A 25,193-nucleotide genomic window follows, 5' to 3' on the forward strand; every position below is an offset into this window, starting at 1 on the left:
CAAAACCAGACCCCCAAAACTTCAGCTCCTTCGCCAGAGAGCCCTCAGCAAACGCAGAGGGCTTTGCGGGGCGGGTGGAAGAGCGAACTGCTGAGCTTCTTCTGGCCCCGCAGGCTGCGGCGCATGGTCAGCTGCTTGGAGCTCTTGCGGGGGGGGGTTGGGGCCAGGCCTTCTGCCTGCACGCTCAGGTTTCGACTCAGGCCACGTCTCGGCTTCTTCAGAGCTGGGCCAGAGTTGGATTCTTCCAATGTCCTTTTAAAGTTTGCTGTGGGTGTCCTCTCTGCGTCCTGGGCTTTAGTTTGGCCGTTAGAAGACGCCTTGAAGCCTTTTTGGTCCGTGCCTGAATTTGTGGGGTTGGAAGAGGGGAGACTGACTGACAAACCATTGCTGTAGGATTCCTGTATCCTCAGAGCCAAGGCTTTGCTGCATTTCTCCTCCTGTGGGCCTGAATCCTTCGGGGTTGCTCCTGATGAAGGTGAACTGCTTTTGGCAATCTCGCTTGGCAGCTCTAAACACTTTGAGGAGATCATGGTGCTGTGCACGAGGGGAGGAACAGGCTCGGAAGCACTCAGTCGTGGCCAGTGGTCATCATCTAAAAGCTGAGGGGGGGCAAAAAATAATATTTAGGCATAGATGTAATTATTTCATCTGCATTGTGCTTTGAGGGTAGAGACAACCCTCAAAGTGACAACTTCTCTAGACATCATCAGGGCCAGAAAAATCCTGCTCTAAACCATTTATCTCTTCCTCATGCTGGAAAGCAGAAACCAATTGAGACTGTGGATCTGAACTTGGGACTTTGTGTGCACCAACTTCATAAAAGAATTTATCTCAATCACCCAAGCTGCATATGCCTGATAATGGCAGACAGGGCATCTTTTCCTTCAGAGGCTGCTCAGAGCTGCTCAGCCAGCCAGGGTACTTTCCCTGCTCTGCTATAAAATGCTGAGGAAGCTGCATGGGCCTGCTGCTGTTGCAGAAACGCAATCCCTGTGCTACGGTCTTCAGCAGTAGCATTCTCCAACGTGACTTCCCTCCAGAGCCTGTGGTACAAGCACCTATCCTGCCTTCTGAAGCAGATGGCCAAGCAGCATTAGGACAAACAGCAGGAAACACCTTCTGACCTTTGTTACCTTCAGAATTCTTAGTTACTGCATAACCAGATTATCAGGGAGACTGACAAACTGCATCGTAGGTGTTCTGACCACACACACAAAGGTGGAGCATCACTCAAAACCCTTCTAAAAACAGTTAGTGTTTGCTGAGCAGAAGAGCACATTTTATTGCCTAGTTTTATGGGCTACAGCTTGGACAGAAAGTAGATTGAGACTGGAGATTTAGAAGAAATTATTTACAGTGAGGGTGGTGAGACACTGGCACAGGTTGCCCAGGGATGCCTCCTCCCTGGAAGTATTCAAGACCAGGCTGCATGAGGCCTTGAGCAAGCTGGGCTGGTGGGAGGTCTCCCTGCCCATGGCAGGGGATTTGGAACTGGCTGATCTTTAAGATCCTTTCCAATCCAAAGCATTTTATTATTCTACAAACCTGTGTATCTACCCCCTGTCAGGGAAGCACAGTCATTCTGGACAGGGAAGAGAAGCTCCTTGAGAAGATGCCCTAAGAACCAGAGACTTTTTGAACTTTACCTTCAGCTACTCATCCCACCTGCAGCCTTTCACAAGTGTTTTTGCCTCAGTCTCAGTTTTACCAACAGGAAAATGGGGACAATACTTGCTTTGACTAGCCACAGGGGGATTATGAAAATGAGTATTTATGCAGTGCCCCGAAGACAGAAATTCTGACCTTATTAAAGATTTAATTGTGAAGAACTCCCTGGTTACTCAGAGAGTCCTTCAGAAGGAAATTTCAAGGCCACATTACTCTAGATACCATCAGTGGAAGGCAATAACTACTGTAAGAAAATAAGGTGCTGAAAACTCAGATGCACACAGAGCTGAATCGGAGTAAGGCAGCGAACATTTCAGGCGAATAAACAGTGCTTTTGAAGTCATAACCCAGAACAACCTGAGCTCACCTTCAGGAACAGCCCTGGGACTGCTCAACCCTTTGGGAAAAAAAAAATCTAATATTAAGGATTAATAAAATGCACTCTGAAAGAGAAAACAGAATGGTTTCTAGCATCCAGATTTGGGCTTCCACTCCCTCCTACTCCCCTGTTGCTCCCAGTGTGTAGAGAAAACTAGATAATATTCTTTTACTAGAGAGCAAGACAAGCACAACCTTTGTGGATTCACAGATTCATAGAATGGTTTGGATTGGAAGGGACTTTAAAGATCATCTAGTTTCCAACCCCCTGACATGGGCAGGGACACCTCCCACTAAAACATGTTGCTCAAGGCCTTGTCCAACCTGGTCTTGAACACCTTCGGGGAGGCGGCATCCACAACCTGCCAGGGCAACCTGTTGCAATGTCTCACCACCCTCACTGTAAAGGATTTCTTTCTGGATGGTATTTTAGAGGTTATTCTTCAATTCTGTTCTTGCAGAACCAGTAAGAAAGCCAGATGACACACACAGAGCAGCTCTGCCAACAACACTTCATCTGCTTCATTCCATTTCTGACATTGTGTCTCTAGCCATGATGGGTTTGATGTTTTTATTGTGCAAGAGGCTGAATGCTGTGGCTCTTGCTGCCAACATCTTTTGTTTGGTACAAACAGCTGAGATTGGATGCAGCACTGGGCAGCCAGGTGAAGTAAGAGGAGGAACTGCTAAAGAGGGGTGTAATGAACCAAGACAAATAAGCCATGAGTCACCAATTTCATTTCTCAACAACCTAATAAATCAAATTTTATCACTGGCCTCAGGAATGCTTGAATTAATTTGGTATTAGTAATTGTTGCCAGAAGGATATGCAATTAAGAAATATTTCTGTTTAATTGAGAAACTTTGCTTTGGTCTCCATCTATTTCCAAACTAATTGTTTTGGGAAGGTAGCAGCTGTTAAGAGCCAAGGCTGCCTGAGCTTCCCTCAGTTCTCCGAGCATCACAGGCAAGTATCCTTTCCATTGCCACCTCTCAGTGCCATTCACCTGTCCTCTCTGGGCTATAATCCTACCACAATCTTCAGGAGTTCCAAGTGAACTGGGGAACCACCTCTCCTTTCTTTACAGCAACTGTGGTGTTCCCTTGTCAGTAAAATTCAACAGCAATTTGAGCAGAAGGTTAACTACCCACCTAAATTCGAGCATACATTTACCTGCAGCTTTGTGAATCAAGCTACTGCTGCATTGTTTTGCAAATGGATATCATCTATTGCCATGCCATTTTTTGGTAATCATCTATTGTCATACTATTTTTTTGGTAATCAATAAATTACAGCTTAAGAATGTTAACTTCACATTTTTGATTTTAAAGAAAACACTGAGCCAAGAGCACTCCTCCACACACTGAACTTTACTCAGAAGGCTCCCAAGAAGGCTCTAGAAATGCAAACCCTACAGCCCAGCCTGAACCAAACCAGAACCAAACTTTATGATAACCTTTTCCTTCCATTGTGGCTCTTATCTAACTGATAAAACTTCTTTGTACCAGGAAGAGGAGAACACTGCTCTGGATGGTGTGGTTACTAAACATACTTACAGCTAACTACACAACATGCTTGTTTTGCAATCAAACATACATGGAGACAACTGCTAGACACTTCATTTATTATGATCTGCCTGGAGACACTTGGTTTTCCTGAAGTATTTCATTCTGAAAGCCTTTTCCTGTCCCTTTTCAATTTCCTTCTCACACTCCTCCTCTTCTGGTATTTACAGTACTCTGTAAATAGGACAGTTGGATGCCTGTTATTAAAGCAGAAACCTGGATTAATACTTTAATTTCAAAACTCCTGAGAAAATAGGATCCATGTTTTCAAACTAACGACACCAGGTCCAGTTTAACCCTAGAGGAGAAACCCTTTTGTATTAACATAGAATTAATACAAAGACCTGGAGCCAGCCAGAAAAAAAAATCTCTGCTAGGGGAGGAAAATGAAAACTTCTAAGTGTTCAGTGGGCTTCAGACTCCAAAGTGGAACATTTACAACACTGAAAAACACTATTACCTTGACAGGGGGAGTGCAGCAGCGGGAGGGTGTCATGGCATTCATATCAGGGCTGCTGTAGCAGGGACTCTCTGCCAAGTTGAGATACAATTCCTCTTCATTTTCCAAGCTGCTTTTGCTGTCCTGCAGCGGGGAGATGCAGATGACGATGGCACTGGTGTTATCTGCACGAAGCATGCGCTGCCTCCACCGGCCCAGGGCTCTGTTCACCAGCATCTTGGCACAAGACTGGCGGTGCTCTCCCTTTAGGTTAGAAGAGAGGGACAGAGAAAGCATCAGGTCCACTCTACTCGATAAACAGAAGATGGGACACAGCCTGAGATGTATGTTCTTATCTATCATAGAGTCACAGAATGGTAGGGACCTCTAGAGATCGTCAAGTCCAATCCCCCTGCCAAAGCAGGATCACCTAGGGGAGGTCACACAGGAATGCATCCAGTTGGGTCTTAAAAGCCTCCAGAGAAGGAGGCTCCATAACTTCTCTGGGCAGCTTGCTCCAGTGCTCTGTCATCTCTACAGCAAAGAAGTTTTTCCTCCTGTTGAGATGGAACTTCCTGGTTCCAGTTTGTATCTATTGCCCCTTGTCCTATCACAAGACACCACTCACAAGAGACTGGACCCTTTCTTCTTGACATTAACACACACTGTAACTGACATCACAGCATCAGCCACATGGTAACAACTTACATATTGTAGCAAAGCCATGAATATGCCTCAACAAAGGTACTTTTCATACATGCCAGACTAAGCAATTTTGAGAAGGTGGTATTAAGTTTCCACAATGGCTTAGAGCATTGCTCTTACCATGAAGTATTTCTTCTCCTCGTGATCCTGGCACATGGAGATAGCGTCTTGAGGTGGGATCATGTTCCACAGTCCATCACTGCCAAGGATAATGTATTTGTGCTTCTGGGGATCAATTGTGTGCACACTAGTGTCAGGTTCAGGAGACACAACAAATTCACCACTGTAAAAGTCGTAGCTCCAAAGATCACCTAGTGAGGAAGAAAATGGGGTTGAACTGTTAGATTGCACAGGAAAATGTGAACCCTGGAAACTGCACAAAACTCTTCCCACCACGCTCAGGTCACCAACAGGAACACAAAGTGATTGCAGCAGTTACTGTTCTGCTGCTGTCACTTTGAGCATAGTTATTAATATGTGGCTATTTAAACAAAAACCACATTCAAACCAACCTGTACTTATAGGAGGTCTTCCTTAAAACTAACATTTTCAGAAGAAAGGGAAATATAACAGATGAATACCTAGAAAACAGCAAGACCTCAATGTCCAAACTAAAATCCATGTGAATAATTCAAGCTCTCCACAAAGAAATAAAGCCTCACTCTGTTGAATCCACAGTTAACTTGCAAAAACCTGCCTTTCCAGTTACAGGTGCAGCTCAAATACTGCAGACAAAATCCTCACTCACATCTTGCACAAGCAGTCACAGTACAGTTTATACAACCAGGCTGGGGTTTGGCAGGGAGGATCACAGAGACCTTTCTTCTCCCCAGCTTCACACACAGTATTAGATCTCACTCTGTATCACCATGTCACTGCTGCTCTGCACACCTGTAAGCCAGGCTTGTTAATAAGAACAACAACAACAACCCCAAACTGAACTCCTCACTTTTTCACACTCAAGGGGCCAAACTGCCTTGCTTTTTTCTTTTAAACCCGAGCTCCTCCACACCATCCAAAAAATACAGAACCCCATGGTTCTGTCTGGCTGTGTGTTTGTGCATGCAGGTGCAACAGAGAAGGGACAAAGGGAGAGGGGTAAAGGAGGGCAGACTGAAATCTTTCTCCCATTAATTTCTCCCTCCCATCCCTCGTCCTCCCTCAGCATTAGCATCACTTTCAAAGGCACACAGTGCCGTGTTAAGTGTCTTTCCAGCTGAACACCATGTGCCAAATTTTGGAGCTGGAAAGAGGCCACAGGAACACAAGTAATGCCTGGGTTCCAGCAGAAAATGAGAGCTAAAGCCTCTCCCCTGGAAGGCCTCATGCAGTGAACCTTTCTATTTTTAAATCTTCCCTGCTATACAAATGAGCTTGGGGTCACCTCACCAGGAACCGTGGCCTGAACTGAATCTGAGGCAACACAATTGAGTCAGAACATCTGCTGGGTCAAGTGCTTCCTCCAAACCATTCTCAAAATAAAAACCACTCAATTTCTGCATCCATTTCTTTCTATTTATCAGGTGTACTTGAAAAATAAGAACTTCCTCTAAGGTTGGGCCTTTCAATGAAGAATGGTTGTATGCCACACTAACACCTTCTCTTCCTTGTTTCTTTTAGTGCTCAGAAGTATCTTCCTATAGTGATAAGCAACAAAAAAGTAGCATTATTATTTGCAAGCACTGGTTAGAGCTTTCTGTGCTGAATACATGGCTTTGAAGTAGAAGGTAATTAAAATGTCAGAGCTGAAAAGCATAGAGAAGGTCAAGAACTCCAGGTTAAGAGTAAGGTTTTGTCAGGCGTTTTTCCTTTGCTTTCTGCCCGTTTCAGAAAGCATGCCTGCAGCCTTCAGCCAAATCCATCACGACCCTTTTAAAGATAATAAATAAGCTTTTTGTCTTCCTACTTCCTTCCATTAGCTTTGCCTCAAGCTATCAACCAGCTGAAAAGACTCTTCCAGAATCAGGAAAGGGAATACTTCAACTCAATTACTCGGCTGCAGCAAGAGCGGATGGATGGTCCATCCTCATTAAAGCCCCAATTCACCTTCATTGCCGCAGCAGCAAACACATGCTTCTAATAAGTGCTAATTAAAAGCCCAGCCTGCCTGTGTAGAGGTGCACTCTCCCTCTGCAGACTCCTGACAAAGCCAGCCAGCTGGCAACGGGATCAAAAACAAATACTGTAACAGCTCCAGAATAGCAATTATTGTACAGGAGAAGCCTGGATGTGCCGGGAGTTCGTCACATCACGTCTGCCGTGGACACAGCAGGCACAATAAACAAGATCTTGGGATCTGACAACCCCCAGCTCTTGGAAGCAGTGGCAGCATCGATTCCCAGCATGTGTTAATATTTTTATGCTCTTACTTGCTCGTTTGGTCATCCTTATTCAGGAGAAATGACAAATGTTATTAGCTGAATCACTTGCTTTTATTAAAAACCCTGTGCTGCCTGATAAAAATAACCTGCTGCTAAATCATTTTGGTTCATCTCCATACATGTCATCGAGCCCATCTGCTGCTCTTCTGGAGAAAACAGCTGAGCAAGAACCAGACTCATTTCAGAGAACCCTCCTCCAAGAGGAAGAAAGCTCCTCACAGGGATAATGGGCAATATCTCATGGCTTTAACGGGGACTGACCATTGGCAGGACTGCATCAAGAGAACTTCACGTCAAGAACAACTCACAGATCCTTCAGCTCCAAGCCAGCAAAGGCCACTCCACGGCACTAGGGTGAGGTACCTTTTTTTTTCCCCCTCTCTAAAGGGCAGAGCAGCACAGATGCAGTCAGAGCTTTTTAGAGCTGCTGCATAGATAGAATGCTCCTGTCAGCTGTCTGCCTGTCTCTGGCCAGCACAGCATCCACGGAGGCTGAGGAATGCATGACAAACTCAGGAGGAGTCACTTTTACATAGCACCCTCCGTCACAATTCAGGGAAGGAAAAAGGAAGAGGAAAGTAAGCTAGGAAGCAGAGAACACTTGTCCCTAAGTTTTTCAAAGTACTGTGGAATCTTTAGTTCTGTCCCAAAGCAAGCAGACAAACAAGTGACCCTTTGGCAGCCTGGGAAGCCAAGATAGCAAGACGAGGTGAGATGCCGAAGGCTAGTATTACACAACCGGAATGCCAGGTTCTCAGACTTCACTTTGTGAGCCCTGCTATTTTTGTTCTGAATTAAAACCCAAACCTTTACAAAAAGGAAACAAGCTGCTTCTCTAAGAACTTACACACCAGGAGCATTTCTTTTCCAAACAAAGCTATCAATGCAGTTTGTTCCAGATAGTATTTTGGGGGGGGGGGGGGGGGAGTCATACTACTTTGTTAGTCATGCTGCAAACCAGACTAGTATAGAGGGAGCAACACAGAAATTACACTGCATGTGTAATTAAATGTTTGAAATGAAAGACTAAAAAAAGCAGGAAATTAATTTAGCTACCTATAAAAGCATCAAAATATGTAGCCTCTCCTATCTGCTTACTGTTACCTTTTAAAATACAATATAAGAAAAAAAAACCACCCTACTTGTAACTCAGCCTCTGCCAGGAAAGGAATTGAAGTTCCAAACAAAAACACCCATCATATAAGTAGACTGGATTGGATTAAGCCCAAAGCCTTCTTACAGCAAAAGCATGTCCAGAAGTCACATAAATCAAAGTCTTTCATTTGTGTTTCTGGAGCATGCTGTTTTGAATACAAAAAAATCTCTTTTGGTTTTAATAGAGGAAAGAAGAGTTTACTTTCGTAAGTCAGCCCAAAACAAAAACCCAGTTTGATTAATCCCAGATCTTTTTACATCAAAGTTTTATCTAACAGGTCTGTTACTACAAAGAGAACACTTGCAGAACCTCCCTTTTTCGCTGACAGAGAGGCAGCACTGCTGGGAAGTGAAGCAAGCCTCAGCAAGGGTACAGACAACAACCACTGAAAACTACCCAAGCTGAGCTGGAGGGGGAAAATGTTCACCAAAACTGATGGCAGCCTAAATCCACAGCCACAAGAGGGCATGTTTACAGCAGCCTAAAGATGAATGCAACACGGCGTTCTGTTCATACATCCCAGAAATAGCTAAAGACAGTTCAGTCAACTCTATCATCTTCTCTAGGGTCTCATGGCATGCACCTCCAGAGAGCTTCACAAAACCATTGTGGCATCCAAAAAGTAGCTCTGGAAAACAGCTTCCATGTTACTGTGAGAGCCAACACTCTTGTAGCAGCTATACATTAAGCATTCACTGCTCTGGTACATAACTCTTTAGGAGCCAGCAGGAAATTCATGTTCTTCTGAGAAGTCAAACCTGTATGGTAGAGGCCACTCCACCTAAAATATGGCTTGAATCTATTCTATTCCTCATTAAAAAAAACAACAAAACAAAACAGGGCAAAGATGCTGCATGTTGCCACATGAATGAGCAGTTTAACTAACGGGCTCTTGGTTCGTGTTTCATCATCCATTACCAAAAAAAAAGCAAGCACACACCCCAAACAGCTACAACCCTGCAAGGCAATCCCTCACTATGCAGCCCTTTGGACAGCTGCAGGTTTTGGCTTTGTGGTAGTTCCCATGAAAAAGGGAGGTGGGGGGTGGGGGTGGAAAGAGTCCATTAAAGACTTACTTGATTTAGACCTGAACTAATTTACCAACAAGAGAGATCCTGTATGATTTAGAAACCAATCCAGACCCATTTCTACCAGCACACCACACCAGTCAGCTTGCTCAGGCTGGGGGACAGCTGAGGATATGAACTCAAACAGCAACTTAAGCAAACTGCAAACTTGGTTTGTTCCATTTTTCCATGGTAAGTTCAACACATGGGAACAAAACACATCACCTTGTACACTTGGAGCCTTGTGCTTATCACCCCAGACGTAGGTTTCAGTCAGTCTAATTAGACAGATTCATAGAATGGCTTGGATTGGAAAGGACCTTAAAATAATCTATTTCCAATGCCCCTGCCACAGGCAGGGACACCTTCCACTAGATCAGTTGCTCAAGACCTCATCCAACCTGGCCTGGAACACCTCAAGGGAGGGGTCATCCACAACCTCTCTGGGCACCCTGTTCCAGTGTCTCCCCACCCACACTGTAAAGAATTTCTTTCTAATCTCCAGTCTAAATCTCCCCTTGCAAGCTTCAATCCATTCCCTCTCATCCTATCACTACAAGCCTTTGTAAAAAGTCCCTCCCCTGTTTTCTTCGGGGTCCCCTTCAGGTACTGGAAGGATGCTAAAAGGTCTCCCCAGAGCCTTCTCTTCTCCAGGCTGAACAGATGGCAGAGCTAAAACCTAACCTTTCTGCTAGCATGTATCTGGCCATTGCAGGTCATCTCCCCAAGACACGCAGGGCAGCAAGCTCACAGTGCCTTCCTGAGTGCCACATGGAGTTACAGTCTCCACAGGGAGACAAGAAGACACAATGCAGCACTCAGGCTCTTCCAAACACACAACCAACCTACATGATGGCTTGTTGCCACTGAGCATCTGCTCTGTGGTATCCAGCAATGTGCACACCCAGCCTCAGGGATTCGAGCACTGCGAGTTCTCTCACACCTGTTATAGGGACAGGCTTGAAAAACAGAGAGCTACCATGAAACTCTGGGTGCCAGGAAACTTCCTCAAATGATTACACACCAAGGAGACCAAATGCTCTTCTGATCAGAACAGGTAGCAAGTCCTGAGGTGATGAGTTCTGAGACTCCATGTGGATTGTAATTATCTACTTTAAGGCAAATTGGCATAAAGAAAGATGTTCTCCTTGCCCAGGGAAGGTCAGCAGAAGCAGCTAGGCTCAAAATGCACAATATCTGCTCACTGGAAGATTTAAAGCCTGCATACTGTAAAAGCAGCAGAGACTTCACAAAGACAGAATGAAGCCTAAATATTTCTGACTCGTTATGGGGCTATAAATAAATTAACCATTACTTAAATGCAGGAGTATAATAAAAAGCACATACCACAGATGCTTCTTTTAGGGCAGGAAGACATTGCAGATAATCAGAAGAGTAAAAGGAATGTCAACAGAATTGATCTGGCCAGAAGGACTTCTGTTGCACCAGGATTTTTCCTGCTGCCCAGATATCCAACCAATGCATTATTTTTCCAGAGAGTTTTTATTCCTGCTGCTTCAAAAGCTGTTGCTGTACTCCTTCTAATGAGTGCTAGATTTAAGGACTGGATGAGACTACATCAAAGTATTTTAAAGTGTTGGAAAAGAAAGACAAACTTCAGAAAATAAATCTATGTTCTGAATTTTGAAGGTGGGGTTACTCAGATACCTTTCCTACTCTAGGTTTCCTTCCATGGGGCAGAGCAACATCTTGCTCTCCTACTACAGATTATTGTCCAATTATTATCCAGCCTGGGGGATTTGTATGGGATTTCTGTCAAGAATAACAACCAGGCTTGGATTTAGCCAAAAGAATCAGTGTGGTAGATGTTAGTGGGATTGACTGGAGCATTGGTAACCAGCGTGCGTCAACGCAGACAGTTCTTACTCCGCTTGGAGGGGCTCCAAGGCAGCCGTGCTGTGCCAAGCAGGGGAGCAATCTGGGAGGCAGCCAAGAGGTCGAGCAGGCCTCACCAGCATGAATGCAAATGGCATTAGTGGTGGTAGGTCTTTTGTAAGCAGCGTAAGGGGCATGCTGGCCTCAGAAAGAAGTTAAATCCTGTTTCCAAACTGTGAGCGTCTGTGCACCATCTGGGTCCCATGGAGCACAGCAGCTGTGTTCCTTTCTCCAGGAGGTTTGTCACACCTCCTCAGAAGGGGATGGGAAGAGGCTACAGAGGCTCCTTGAGCAAGCAAACACCAAAACACTGTCAAATTGTAAATGTGTTTCTCCGTGATTTGAAGAAGCTAAAGCGCTCTCAGGTTTCCAAATCTGCCAACTTTTGTACCCAGGAACTGCTACAAAGCTGGGAGGTCTCATTTCTCGGACCCAGAACTCTCCAGCAACCCTCTTCACTCACAGAATGGGAAAGAATGTAAGGGGGCTAACAGATGCATCATTCCTTGAGTTCCCATCTGCACACAAAACCCAGTCAAATCCTTTTGTTCAAACTGCTGAGATGAACTGGATTAAAAGCCATTGAGCTATTTAGAGACACAACAAACTCACAGGAATGAAAGCTCCACCAAAATTAAGCACCCACTCACTTTTTGTCACCCATGAGGATCCAGTTCTGCAGAAAAGGGGAGAAGATGGATGGAGATTTCTGTTTGCCAGTCATTTATTAACCCTGAAGGGTTTACTCATACTTGAGCCAGGTTTACTAACCATAAAATAAGCACCTATCTTGCCTAAAACATGACACACAAGGACTTCTAAGATACAGAGAAAAACATCCAGATGATGAAGGTTTATTTTTATTTAGGGATCATCATTCAGCCACCTGTGACTCCTGCCCTTAGAGAGAGCTAACTTTTCCAGTATTAGTTATCACTGCAAAATTCTTCTCAGCACTGGACAAATCCACATGAAACAGGCATCACTGTCTCTGAAACACAACACAGCAAGGCTCTGCATCATCAAGGTGACCACAGTCCCAGGAACAGACTGTCCCCATGACACACTGCCAGCTGATTTAGGAACACTGACAACACTATCACATAACTGTCAAGCTTGCCAAGGAAAAATTAAGTCACAAGATGGTTTTCACAAGTAAAAATGTGATATCACATTGCCATAAAAATCAAACTTATACTGGGTGTATCTGGACAGAGAATTCTTCGCTGAGGCAAAGGAAGGAAGGAAACAGAGTGAACTGCAGAAGACTAATTCTGCAATGAAATTTAAGCAACAACTCTGACCAGGAAACATTAACACTCACGAGCAAGAGGTATCCAAAGATTAAGTTATGAAGTTACTTCCCAAAGCCCCATGATAACAAGTTTGCTAGGTGCTGTAATACACCTTTTTGACCTCTAAATTATAGTTTCCCGTTACTAATACTCTTGCAAATGAAGTTATGGATAAAACACACATTTGACTGTCACCCTGGTATTCATCCTTGCAACCTGATCTAGTGTGAGGTGTCGCTGCCCATGGCAGGGGGGTAGAAACTAGATGATCCTTGAGGTCCCTTCCAACCCTGAGAATTCTATGATTCTAACAAGTCTTGAAGGAAAACAGATTCACCACAAAAGGCAGACCAAAATAATTGGTCTGCTATGCAGCAAAAGATCCTCTTACCACCACCTAGGCAAAAATTACAGTTCTGTTATTTCAGTAAGAAGATGGCAAATGTGCTCTCTCCGTCTCGGAGACACATACTGCTTTCTACATTCTCATTTCCAACAGAAACCCTTCTCCCAATCCTTGTAAGACTGACATGTTGCAGGGAAGGTCCTTCCCTCACCAGTGACACCTTCTACAGCTTTATTTGAAGAATGAAATCCATGTTGTATTAAAAATACTTTCAAAGGCCCAGGCTTCCAGCCAGCCTTGTAATCAAGGCAAGTGCACTCCTCTGAACGACACGTTTGGCACCACAGGCTATAATTCAGTGCTGGTGGCCTGATGCAGTGGTGTTCCACTTTCCAAACACCAGTTTGACTTACCAAGTGCTCTGGCAACTGCCAGGAAGGGAATCTGGTCGATGACGGTGCTGCGGCGCACAGGGCCGTTGTGAGTCAGGCGAGGCCTCTTCCAGACAACGCGATTCACACCAGACTTGTTGATCACACTGAAACCACCAGGAAGAGGCAGAGGTCAAAAAGGAAAAAATGGAAGCATGAGCTAGTTTCAATGACACAAAACCAGTTAAATATGCAAATGTGGAGTCAACAATGAGAGGACCCTCCAAGAAGTCCCCAGCACAACTTATTTCAAACCACATTTAGATAGTTTCATTCCATATTAAGCCAGAGGGACAAGTGAGAAATGAAGGGCAGAAGAAAAGAAAAAGGACCTGGGAGAAATTCTGGCTGGCTGCAACAAACAGATGTAAGAGTATCTTTTTAATCTGCCAGAGAAAAAAACAACTGAATTTGCTTTCCTCGGATGAGGGCCATCAACATCAACTCACTTGGGTGGAAATATCCTGTAGTTCCTCCTTCAGTTTGCTCCATCTGCTAACGTTTGGCAGCAAAGAGCAGCACAGCAGAGTCGAAAAAACAAAAGAGAAAGGAGCAGCCTCCTGTAGGGATTTCCTTAATGGTGCTCCAAGGTGAGGCAGAAAGAAAAGAGGAATTGTTCATAGTTGCTATTTGCCAAAAGCAGGTGATAGGAAAAAACAGCTCTGCATTTGAATGTGAACACCTGCTCAAAGGCACTGAGTACTGCCTTTGGTTCTCACAGAGGGCATTGGAAGGGTCAAAGGAGAAGCTACAGGGCACTTAAAGGAGGCAGGGATGAAAGAAGAACAGGGAAAGTATGAGCCATGGAGGGAAAAACGGTATTAGAACAAGGAAGTTGCAAAGCTTGGTCCCAACCAAGTTAAGAACTAGCAACTTAAAAGCTAGCTTTTATCCAAGGAACAGCCATTGGTAATTAGGAACTGAGCAGCTCTGGAACAGCCTCAAGATTCCTCATACTGAAGCTATTCAAGATGCACTTCCTGAGACTTCAAAGGCATTAACAACAAGGGCATGTTTAGCTCCATCCTTGCCATACACAGTGCAAAGTCACAAACATCACATCCTAAAAATCAGTCTCATACTCTTGTGCAACTTATGACCACACAAACTTCAGTCATCATCTGAAAGAAGACCTCATCCCACTCTTGGAGGCTTACAGGAAAAGATCATTTTTAATGAAAGACTCAGTTATGTTCTCCCATTAACTTCTCTTTCATCAGAGCAGATTGAGAAAAGACATCAACAAGCAGAGCTGCATATTTCTCCTCACTCCTATCACTTGCTTCACAATAACCTGCAACAGCCTGCCTGGGAAAAACAGGAGCACTAGCAAAAATACTCGGGGTGGGGGGAAAGTTAACCATTCCTGTTCAAACAAAGTTCCAGGGAACGCTTCTCTGAAGCTTCAGAGCCTTTCAGTTTGAGCTACACAACTCGGAAATCCACACATTCACAAGCACTAACCTAGCAAAACTGTGAGCAACCCCTTCTGAAAAGCTACCAGGAGAGCTAACTAATCAACATCCACCTGCCAGAGATACAAGCATCTGAAGGTTAATGAGCTGACAGGGTTCTCATACCAAGGATGTCAACAGGAAAACCTTCAGTGGTCTTTGCCTCTGAACTGCTAAGAGAAGGAAACTGTGCCCATCCATCTGGTGCTGGGAAAAACAGAGAGCTCCTGTGAAGCTGCACCAAATGCAAGCCCTGAGGTTTGTCTCAAAACATTAGTGCCATCTGACAAACCTGCCTGCCTTCCTCCTCACTCACAGGGAACACACATCAACCACAACCCAGAAATGTTCTAACATCTGCCAGCTCCTGACAGTGAAGAAATGAAAGACACGCATTAAAGCGTGGTATGCTGACATGAAATTCATGTTTAAGCACAGCAAATATAGTATCTTGCTTCAAACCTAAAAATGTTTGTGTCCCTTAAATAGAAGCTTTGAAGAGCCTACTCAACAGCTGTCATTGTCACCTCAGTAATAATGCAGAATGAGAAATCAGAGTATTTTGTGTCAAAATCACTCTGTTTCTGCCGTTTGACAAAGCAGCTTCTATCATTATCTGTATGGAAAAGCATTTTTCAACCCCTGGATTCCTCAGAACTTAGGAAACTAGGTCAAATATCAGTATGTTCACTTGAAAAGTTTTCAGTGAACATTTTGAATTGTAACCACACCTCCAGCTGCAGGGGAACCCACCGGGAAACTGAACTTTTGTTTATACCATAAACCACATGCAAAAAGCACAACAGTGTAACAAGGGATCACTGTAACTTACTCCCCAACAAGCTAGGATAAAAACCCCGAACAAACAGAGCACAGAGAGGGAAGGAATATAGAGTGGTTCACCAGCTTGCTTGTCCCCCCCAGGACAAACACACTTAAGCCTAATTCAGTTCAGAAAGACACCGATAGCACCTAGAGATCAAAACTGAAGCAAAAAGCACAGTGACAGTTACCTGCCCCCAAGGCCTTCAATCCTCTCCCTTTCTTTGGGAAGTTCTGGCTTGTGGTCCTGTGTCACCTCCACAGCTCTCACAAAGTCATCTTTGGGGTCATCCTGGACTCCCAGCACCACTCCCGAATCGCCAACGTGAGCGACGTACATCTTTGACCCGCGGATAATGACCACACTGGCAGTAGTTCCTGACGTGCTCGGCAGACCGGTCATGGTCTTCGGCCACTCTGCTGCAAAGACAAAGCAAGAGGGAAAAAAAGAATGCCTTTAGTCTCAACTCAGTGCAACTGAAAACATTTTGAAGACTGAGATGCAGGGTGTGTCCTAGAGGCTTGTGTAATGTTACGATATTGAGCATACTTAATTATAGTATGGCCAGGCAATCAGTGCCCTCGGTGCTTTCACAACATCCCTCCCCTAGCTACAGCTTGAACTGACACAAACACCACAGCTCTGAGATGGGATTCAAACCATCATCTCCTCCTGCTTAATATTCCAAGCATCACTAGAAGGAGATGGGGGAAGATACGCTCTGCGAGCGCTGAACAGGACTGATCAAGTGTTTTGCTAAGCTCTCCTGTTCCCTTCCCTGGCTGAAGAGGTAGAAACATCATCGATTAGGTCATTCCGTCTAGCCACCTGAGTGGCAATCAGGTTGCCTTGGCATTCCTGACCCCCTTGGAAGGAAAGAAAATGCTGCCTTACTTCATATGCTTCATATCTTGAGGTGAATAACATCAACTCTTTTATTTTTTTCCCCCCTCTTTCCTTTGGGAGAGCTGAATAATGCAAACTATTTAAGTATGCTATCCATAACCCAACACAGCATCTTCTGCAGAAGATAGCTCTTGAATTCAGAGCTATAAAATACTTATAACTAGCATGAACTACACACAGCTAGGGAAATCTTTCTCAACTGCTTCTTGCCCTCAAAACACTTAGGGTATTCCCATCACACTATTCTCCCCATTTATGTCCAATCCAAATTTCTCTTTCATGCCATTTCCTGTCTACTTTTCTGTCTACAAACCCAAGTTCATCTCAGAACCACAGAGTTTGGAAGAGACCTTTGGGATCACCATATCCAACTGCTCATCTAGAGCTCAGAACCCCACCACTACTGCTAAGCTACTACCACTAAACCACATCCCTCAGCACCACATCCAGGCATCTTCTAAACACCTCCAGGGATAGTGACTCCACCACCTCCCTGGGCAGGCTGTTCCAATGCCTGAGAACCCTTTCTGTGAAGAAATTTTTCCTAACATCCAACCTGAATCTCCCTTGGCACAACTGGAGCTCAACCTTCCCAACCTCCCAATTAAGATTAATCATAGCAGTCCAGTACCCTCAGAAAACAGAATGCAAGTTCCCAGTTATCAGTTGATTTCAACTGTCAACAGCAACCTCATGTTTCTTCTTCACTGCACCCACTCATGTCTTCAGACAAACTCTGATGGGAGACTCATCTCCTTGTCACATTCTATCTTCTGCACTTCACAAGTCACATTCACAGAGTACAACACAAAAATTCCACTCTGCTACACACACTGTTTGCAGGAAACACCCAAGCCAGACTGCCAAGGCACTATATTATTTATTTCCCTATAGCACAACCACCACACAAGAAAACCAAACCAAAACACAATCAGGCCTTTCCTTCTAAAAACAGGTATTTCAGCCTTCTTAAGTTAAAAGCAGAAACAAAAGATTAGGAATTGAGTAAGTTCTAGTGCCACTGAACAATGCCTGAGGCAAGCAAGCAATGGAAGGAGTGCTGAAGGAGAAGCAGGGATTACAAAATGATGAAAGCTGCATTTCGTCTATGTTAGCTCCAAAGATATCCAGCACAATTTAAACATTTCTAACTTTGAGTTCTGAATGCTAAAGTCACTTTCTCCCTAGGAGTAGCTTTATTTCAAGAACATGAACATTCAGTCAGCTTATTGGAAGTACTTTGTCTAGCAGTTGTAGCTGTGGATAGTAAATCTAACACGTTCCAAACAGAAAGCAAATGAGGGAGGACACCAACTGGTAATGAGGACTTCAGCCGTGCACTTCATACAAAACAAGCTGCAGCTAATGAGTTTCTGTCAGTGTAACAACCCCTCAATAGCAATAAAATATATTAGAGAGTCAAATCAGTCTTTATTGGAATGAAGAGCACAGAGTGAGATCACCCACTTATGAGAAACAGAACGATACAGCAGCCTCAGGTTTTAGGCTCCAACAGAACCAGAAATTAAATCTGCCTGTTGCCCAGGGATTTTAGCTTATGTCTTTCTCCTGTTTATAGAGAAGCATTACACATAGCAAAGCATATTCCTTTCTCCAGAGGCTGAGTATCATCAGAAATTAACCAAAGTGCCACAACTCCTGAGTTTTCTTTCCACCTCAAGGATTAAAATTGAAGCCACTTACCCAACTCCTCCACATATCAGGAACCTGTTTGTACCAGTCTTGTAACTTTCTAAACCAACCTTACCCTACTTAAACCCCCACCCTTCATTCCGTTTTCTAACTCATAAACTCAACTGGTTTTATAGCTGGCACATCAGCTGGCAAATTGGAATTGTCACCTGCTACCTTGGACAGCAAGCACAAAGTGTGATGCTTCATGAAATGGGACTGGCTGCATTTGTTTGAGAAAAATAAAAACCGCTTTAGTGCAAACTAGATGGAACTCCTAAAACCAAACACACACAGGACAGTACTAACAAGGAAGCTTTCTTCCTTCCTGAATTCTTTTTCTCCATACTACCATGGCCCTCAAACCCCACCAAATGCTATTTTTAAAGACTACTTTTGTTACCTTCTCTTGTTCTTGTTGCAAGGTATAAGCTAAAATAGTATTTTGACTAGCCCTGTATTTCTTTTAGAAGGTACCACAAGAGGCCAACTGATCAGGTGTGATCAAAAGGCATTTTCTCCTCTGACAAATTAACAGAGAATATATACTAATTAAGGGAGACCATATAGTAATTAACACTAAAGAGTAACAGCACATTAAACTCTTGCTTTGGTGGAAACATCAGCTCCAGATACCATTCTTATTTCAATATACACATAACACTTCCTTCCCTACCTGGCCACACCAGCTCAAATCAAAACACAAGCTTTTCCTTAAACAAATAACTGGCACTAGTAACATCCCTTCAAGGTTAACTGTACACCATCCCCTTTTGAGTTTCAACTGCAGTAAGTTCACAGCAAATCTGTGCCCATTTTTTGTGCCACACCAGACACATTAAAAGAAATTCTGAAGTCACAACCAAATTCTCAAAACTAAATTCACACTTCAAAGGCACAACTGAGATGCTCAGGGATGACATACCACTTCTATAGCTTTAGCAACAAACACCTCAAGGCAGTCCTCTGGGAAAACAAAGATAGGCAAAGATTCCTCGTGGGCCTGCATCCCTAATTCTGTATTTACTGTCATGAATTATTATGCTCTGTACTAGGAACGTTGATATGTGCCAGGATGGGCATGACTCCACTACAGCTAGAGGGTTTGAGAGCTGAAAAGCACATCCTTCGTGGAACAGTGCAGTGCACACACACTGACCCAGCTGAGTGAACAGAGAGTAGGAAGCAAACCCACATCTGCGTCTAGCAGGGAACTGACAACACTGCCTGTCATAGGCTCTCACAATACCTGCCCACAAAATGCCACATTTTCCACTTTAACAGATGCACTTCCCACTCTTCCAGGGAAAAAAAAGAATGCATGTTAAGTGTTCAAGCCATCTGAAGCATCACATTTAAAATCCAGTTTGTTCCTTCTAACAGCAGACAGTTTCAAGAGACAAAGCCACTCAGCTTTCCAGGACTGCAAATTGTTTATACAGAACTCACAATTACTTGGATTTTTTCACCCTTCTTCTGTCAGAGGGACTGGAGAGAGTTCACTGGGTTTATATATATACATATTAAGTCAAAGGACAACAGCTCATTTCAAATTAGTTTGACTCAAAAATTCTTCTTCAAGTTTCAAGAAATAAATGCCATGTGAACTTCTAACAACAGCAACAGACCACAAAATTTTTGTTAGCCTGCAAAGGTGGATGGCCAAGTGGTCTGATTCTTTTCAGGTAAGAACACATACATAAAATCCTAAATATTTCCAAGCACAATCCTGACAGTATGACTCTGCAGTGACAATTACCAAAAAAAAAAGACCTTGTTATTACACAGGAGATGAAAATATTATTTGACTCTTATTGTTTCAATTAAATTTAATGGGAAGAGTTATAACCAAAGCAGAATTACGCAGCTCTTTCTAAACTCCATGCTGAAAAATGCTTTTAATACTATGAAGCTAAACACAACATTGTAAAAAAGCTCTTGGCTACCCAAGTAATGAATTATCAAAACCATAAACCTGCACAAGTCTCACCAAAATCTAGGACCTCCTGAGTGTGCTTCTGCCACTGTCAGTTGTAGAAACAGGCTTCAAATGAGAACTTTTACTCTGGAAATCACACAATAGTTTAGGTTGAAAGGAGTCTTAAAGATCATCTAATTCCAACCTCCCTGACACAGGCAGGGATACCTCCTACTGGACCAGACTGCCCAAGGCCCCACCCAACCTGACTCTGAAACAACTCTTTAGTACAGATAATTTTACTGCTATAAAATTAACACAAATAAATAAAACAAATCAATGACAGAGGGGTATTTTTCTGGTACTCATCATCAATGCACTCTCTGTCTATCACAGGAGATGGCCACTGGATTAACCCCACAGCTTCCCAGAACATTATAATAAAGCAGCTGAGTACAAGCTCCTCTTCCCATGGCCATCAACTGGTGCAACAACGGCTCCAAAAAATGCATCCCACTCTCCTGCCCCATTTCAAGATACCAAAAATGCCCATTCCCCTTTTCTTGTCCACAGTGTCACCAACACACAGTTAAAGGGCTCCTCTACAGAGGAAGATACGGAAAAATCATTTACTAGAAGTAAAATTTGAACTGGGATTTTATAACAGTTATAAACTAGACATGGTAATGCTTCTGGCCCATAAAACTCTAGCTGTTATGCACACAGAGAAGCAATCAGGGACACCAAACATGCTAAATAGAAGTTTACTATGTACACTACCTACAACTGTCATCAAATGCTCAGAGTCAGAGCTATGTTGTTTCTCACAACAAGTTAAATTGGCACCACAACCCAAGAACTATTTGCTAAACACTCATTACTAAAATAGAGTTTCCTGCATTCTGTCACTTCACTCCACCTCTCTGCATTTCATATTCACACACAGTAATAGTGACAGATCAGAGACATTACAACTAGAAAATGAACTCCTTATCTTTCTCTCCCCTATTATCTTCCCCTATTCACACACCTTCTTATCATGCAAGTCTGCAGCCTAGGAGGTTGTGTACCACTCCTTCCCCAGCATCAAGGCCGTGATCAAGTTCGGGTGCTTCTAAAATTTACACCCTTTCCTTTCTGTCCTGTATCAGCATGTCCTCAACTTTGTTATTTCGTCCCCTGTATCTTTTCAAGTATCTGACACTTGCACAACTTCTCTATTTTGCTATTGAAGAAAAAAACGGGAAAAGAGAAGTAAACTGTTTTGTCACTATAATCCCTCCCTTCATGAATCACTTCGCTGAAACTCCACAGTGCTCTAAGTGCAATTCTTGCTTGTTGCGTTTGCCTCCAAAGCCCAAGTGTCACTCTCTCTCGCTCTGTGTTTCTAATCTACTTTTACCATGTTCCACTCCTGCCTGCTTGGCTTCATGGGCTGTTTGCTGTTCTTTTATTTTCGCTTTCTGGGGCATTTGAATGCATAAATGCATACACAAGACATTACATAAAACCGACAACAACCTGCACCTTACCGCGAAAAAGAAACTCAGTTCTGCAGTCTCACCAGACCGCAAGGAGAAGGAAGAATACAAGAATTATTACTGTCACCTGTCCTGTCACTCTCCTCTCCTTTCCCCTTACCCATTCAGCTCCTCAACTTCTAGCCCACTGCAGTTAAACAGTCAATAAAAATTTCAAGCGGCTTCTACTTCTTTTAAGCTTGGTGTCTGTTTTGTCAGCTACACTGCATATTCCCCGATGCTCAAACAACACAATGAGCAAACGGCCACCCTTTATGAAAACAGCCACATTTCAAATCCTGCCATCAGGGCTCGACAGAAAGAACTGAAATCAAGGTACAGTTAGGGGAAAAACACTGTCCCATCATGTTTAAGTTTGCTAGATTTACTTCTTTTCTTTTTTCTTCTCTGGTTTTCACGATACCCTGGACAAGAGAAACCTAAGGGAGGGTTCTGTGCAATTCCCCAAGGCAAAAAGATAAAAGACCTCTCAGTAAATCGAATTTGAAGACCCGACTGAAAACAAACTGCAACTCTGTAATCACATCATCTTCAGCTACATAACACGATCATTCTACAATGTGTCCTCGCCGCCTGATTCTATCTTCTCTCCCACTGTTTGCTCTCGCGTTTTTCTTGTTTTACCGAATTAATTGATTCAACAGCTCAAATCAGATCCTGCTTTTAACTGCCCTATTCTTTGCAGACAGGAGACAGCGATGCTACAGCAGCAGCGCGGGTGTCCACATCCCAAGCAGAGAGGGAGGGAGGCTTTCGAACACGCACCTCACAATAGTGCGGGAGGGCTGGGCGAGGAAGGGGGGTGAAAAAGGCGGCTAAAAGCGGGACGTCCCACGCTCAGGGGACACCAGCTTATGGGAAAAGGGAGAGACCGACGCCTCGGGGGGACGTAGGTGGAGAGGGGAATTTGCTGTCCCCTTCGTTCTCACTGCAGGGCCCTGTAGAAGGGAGAAGAGGAACCCAGGGGAGAGTCACCGCCAGGCGCGGCGGCCGGGCGGAAAGGCCGAGGGCCGGCCGCGTTTTACGTGCCCCAGCGGGGACCGAGGCGGGAGAGGACGGGAGCCTGGAGGAGCGGGGGCGGCTGGAAAGCACCGGTCGCTTGTAACTTACGCAGCTTCTTCCACATGGCCCGGTGGCAAGCGATGAAGCCCTTGCGCAGGGCCGCGCAGACCGCGGCCGGCTCCGCCGAGCAGAAGCCCTTCTGCTTCTTGATGAAGCCCCACAGGTTCTCCCGGGCGAATTGGGCGGCCTCCCGCCCGCCGTGCCCGTCGCAAACGGCGAAGAAGGCCACGGAGCGACGCGGGCGCCGGCCAGAGCCGGGGCCGGGCGGCAGCGCTCCCTCCTCTGGCACCCGCGGGCTCACTCCTCTTCGCCGGCCGCTCTCGACGAGGGGATCAGCGGGACGCGGGCCTCCTCCGGCCGCCGCTCCGCCTTTGTGCGGGTGGCCGCGCTCCGCCTCGGCCGGTGGTTCGGGCTCCACCACGATCTGGGTCACGTCCTCCATATATTTTCTGCCGCCCTGGTCGGAGTACACGCTCACCCCCAGCGAGTACAGCCCCTCCATAGAGGGGGAACACGCTCGGCGCGGCTGCGCCCGCCGCTCCCCGCCTGCGATCGCTCCCCGCCCGCCGCCGACTATTGTTGATGTCAGCGGCGCCGCTCGGGCATGTCCGCGGCGCTACACCGCGCCGCCCGCCTCCGACAATCCCCGCCGGAACGGCTCGGCTCCGCTCGGCTCCGCTCGGCGAGCGCTCCGCACCGCAGCGCCTACTACAGGCGGCGCCTACTACAGGCGGCGCCTACTACAGGCGGCGCCTACTACAGGCGGCGCCTACTACAGGCGGCGCCTACTACAGGCGGCGCCTACTACAGGCGGCGCCTACTACAGGCGGCGCCTACTACAGGCGGCGCCTACTACAGGCGGCGCCTACTACAGGCGGCGCCTACTACAGGCGGCGCCTACTACAGGCGGCGCCTTAAAACTTCAGTTGTCAAGTGCCCCAGCTGAATTTGGTGACCAACCATCATTCCCTTCTGTCATGGGTCAGGGCTAAGCTGGTCACCAGAGTGCCTCTCCCTTCCCTAAGGAAGGGGAAAGGGAGTAAGGGACAGAGACTGATGGGTTGGGAAAGAAACTAACTCAATTTGAATTGCAATAATAGTTAAATAAACCAAGTAAGATACCAACCAATATCAACCCTGATGGCAGTTAGGTCATTGTCACCACTGTGAGCAAGCACTGCTGAAGTCCCAGATCAGACTCAGAAGACATGAGCCATTGAAAAAGCACCTAGACCTTCATGATGCCTCAGCTTCATACTGTTTGTGGACTGGAATCCTTTGTTGGTCCATTTAAGGTCATCTGAACTGTCTGCTCCTTTCCAAGGTGCAGCATTTTACTCTATACCCCACAAGATTTAGCAGTGGCCTTGGCCTTCACCCCAACCCTTGGTAGGAAGTGTAACCATCAGTGCTCTCGCTGCTAGGAGCAGCCACTACCTCTGCAAACATGCCCTGAACTGCACAAAGTGCCTGCACTGAGTAGAGACTGAATTGAGAAGTCAAATCACCGGCTAGAATTAGTTGTAACTCAACCAGGACACCATTCCACAGCCCCTAAGTATGCTCCATCAAGCCAAGTTGACAGCAACCAAAGGTTATTACACCTCTTATGGCTCTTGCAAAGCCTATGTGAAACACTTCAGTCATCTCAGCAACACTCTCAGACAATTCTTGAGAATCTCCTCAAGAAGAAGAAAACCAAATTCAGCAGTATCCTCATTTTTAAAGGTTTTTCCCTAGCCAATGCAGGGACTAGGATCTGACCACACAAGGAGTTAATGCCCTCTGGGTCTGCTGGAACATAACCTTAGTTTCTTCCTCCTCTTCTTCTTCCCTGAGCTATGACCACACCATTGCTTTAACATTTCATCCAGAATGTGACTATTGAGCTGATGGATATGAAGAACAGAAAAATGAAACTGTTTTTATCTGGGTTGCAGTAAACATGAAAGGAGAAAAAGCTATCAGCATCAAGAAAAGATCTGACAAGTTCATGTGAACGCTCTGCATTTAGCTCATGTTTTAGAGCAACAGTCTGTTGTGTTGGCTCCTCCACAGTTTAATGATTTCCTGCTAGGAATTTAAAATTAGAAGCCTCCAACAACTTCCCCATAAACTATTTCCAAGGTTCCTTTAATATCCACATCAAGGAGATATAGTAGGTTCATATGTTACCCATGTCAGCTCACTTCCTTCCCACTTCAAAATAAGCACATTATAGGGAAATTCAGCAGGTTTTTCATTGTTTTCTTAGAAACCTTTTTTCCACTAAGTACATCCAGTTCTGGTAATTAAAAAAATAAAACTCTTCTTATTTAAACCATAGCAAGAACCTCTGCTCTGATCTGGAAAGCCTGAACTAAGCTACATTTTGATCCAAATCCTGACTCTCCAGGCAGACTTAACCTGAAAATTCAGCTGCATTCACACTGACCTTCATCTCTGTTAACACATCAGTTTCACAAACAC

The 25,193-nt window shown here is 44.9% G+C and overlaps 1 protein-coding gene across 1 annotated transcript; it reads right to left on the reverse strand.

Moving 5' to 3' along the window:
* Positions 1-5: 5 nt before the first annotated feature.
* PPM1D (protein phosphatase, Mg2+/Mn2+ dependent 1D) lies at positions 6-23,429 on the reverse strand. Its single transcript, XM_009902832.2, has 6 exons — positions 22,773-23,429; positions 15,796-16,024; positions 13,311-13,435; positions 4,877-5,067; positions 4,073-4,315; positions 6-599 (listed from the first exon to the last, which is right to left on the reverse strand). Exons 1-6 carry the CDS (start codon positions 23,224-23,226, stop codon positions 45-47), a joined length of 1,797 nt encoding a protein of 598 aa, XP_009901134.2. The 5' UTR covers positions 23,227-23,429; the 3' UTR covers positions 6-44.
* Positions 23,430-25,193: the final 1,764 nt, after the last annotated feature.

The sequence above is a fragment of the Dryobates pubescens genome, chromosome 13, assembly GCF_014839835.1.
Source record: "Dryobates pubescens isolate bDryPub1 chromosome 13, bDryPub1.pri, whole genome shotgun sequence".
In the NCBI taxonomy this organism is placed as follows: Eukaryota; Metazoa; Chordata; class Aves; order Piciformes; family Picidae; genus Dryobates; species Dryobates pubescens.

Coding starts and splice junctions, on each gene's coding strand:
- PPM1D (XM_009902832.2), bottom strand. CDS start 23,226: ATGGAGGGGCTGTACTCGCTGGGGGTGAGCGTGTACTCCGACCAGGGC. Junction 5,068..13,310: donor GGCAGTTGCCAGAGCACTTG/GTAAGTCAAACT, acceptor CTTCCTCACTAG/GTGATCTTTGGAGCTACGAC. Junction 600..4,072: donor GCTGCACTCCCCCTGTCAAG/GTAATAGTGTTT, acceptor GCCCCCCCTCAG/CTTTTAGATGATGACCACTG.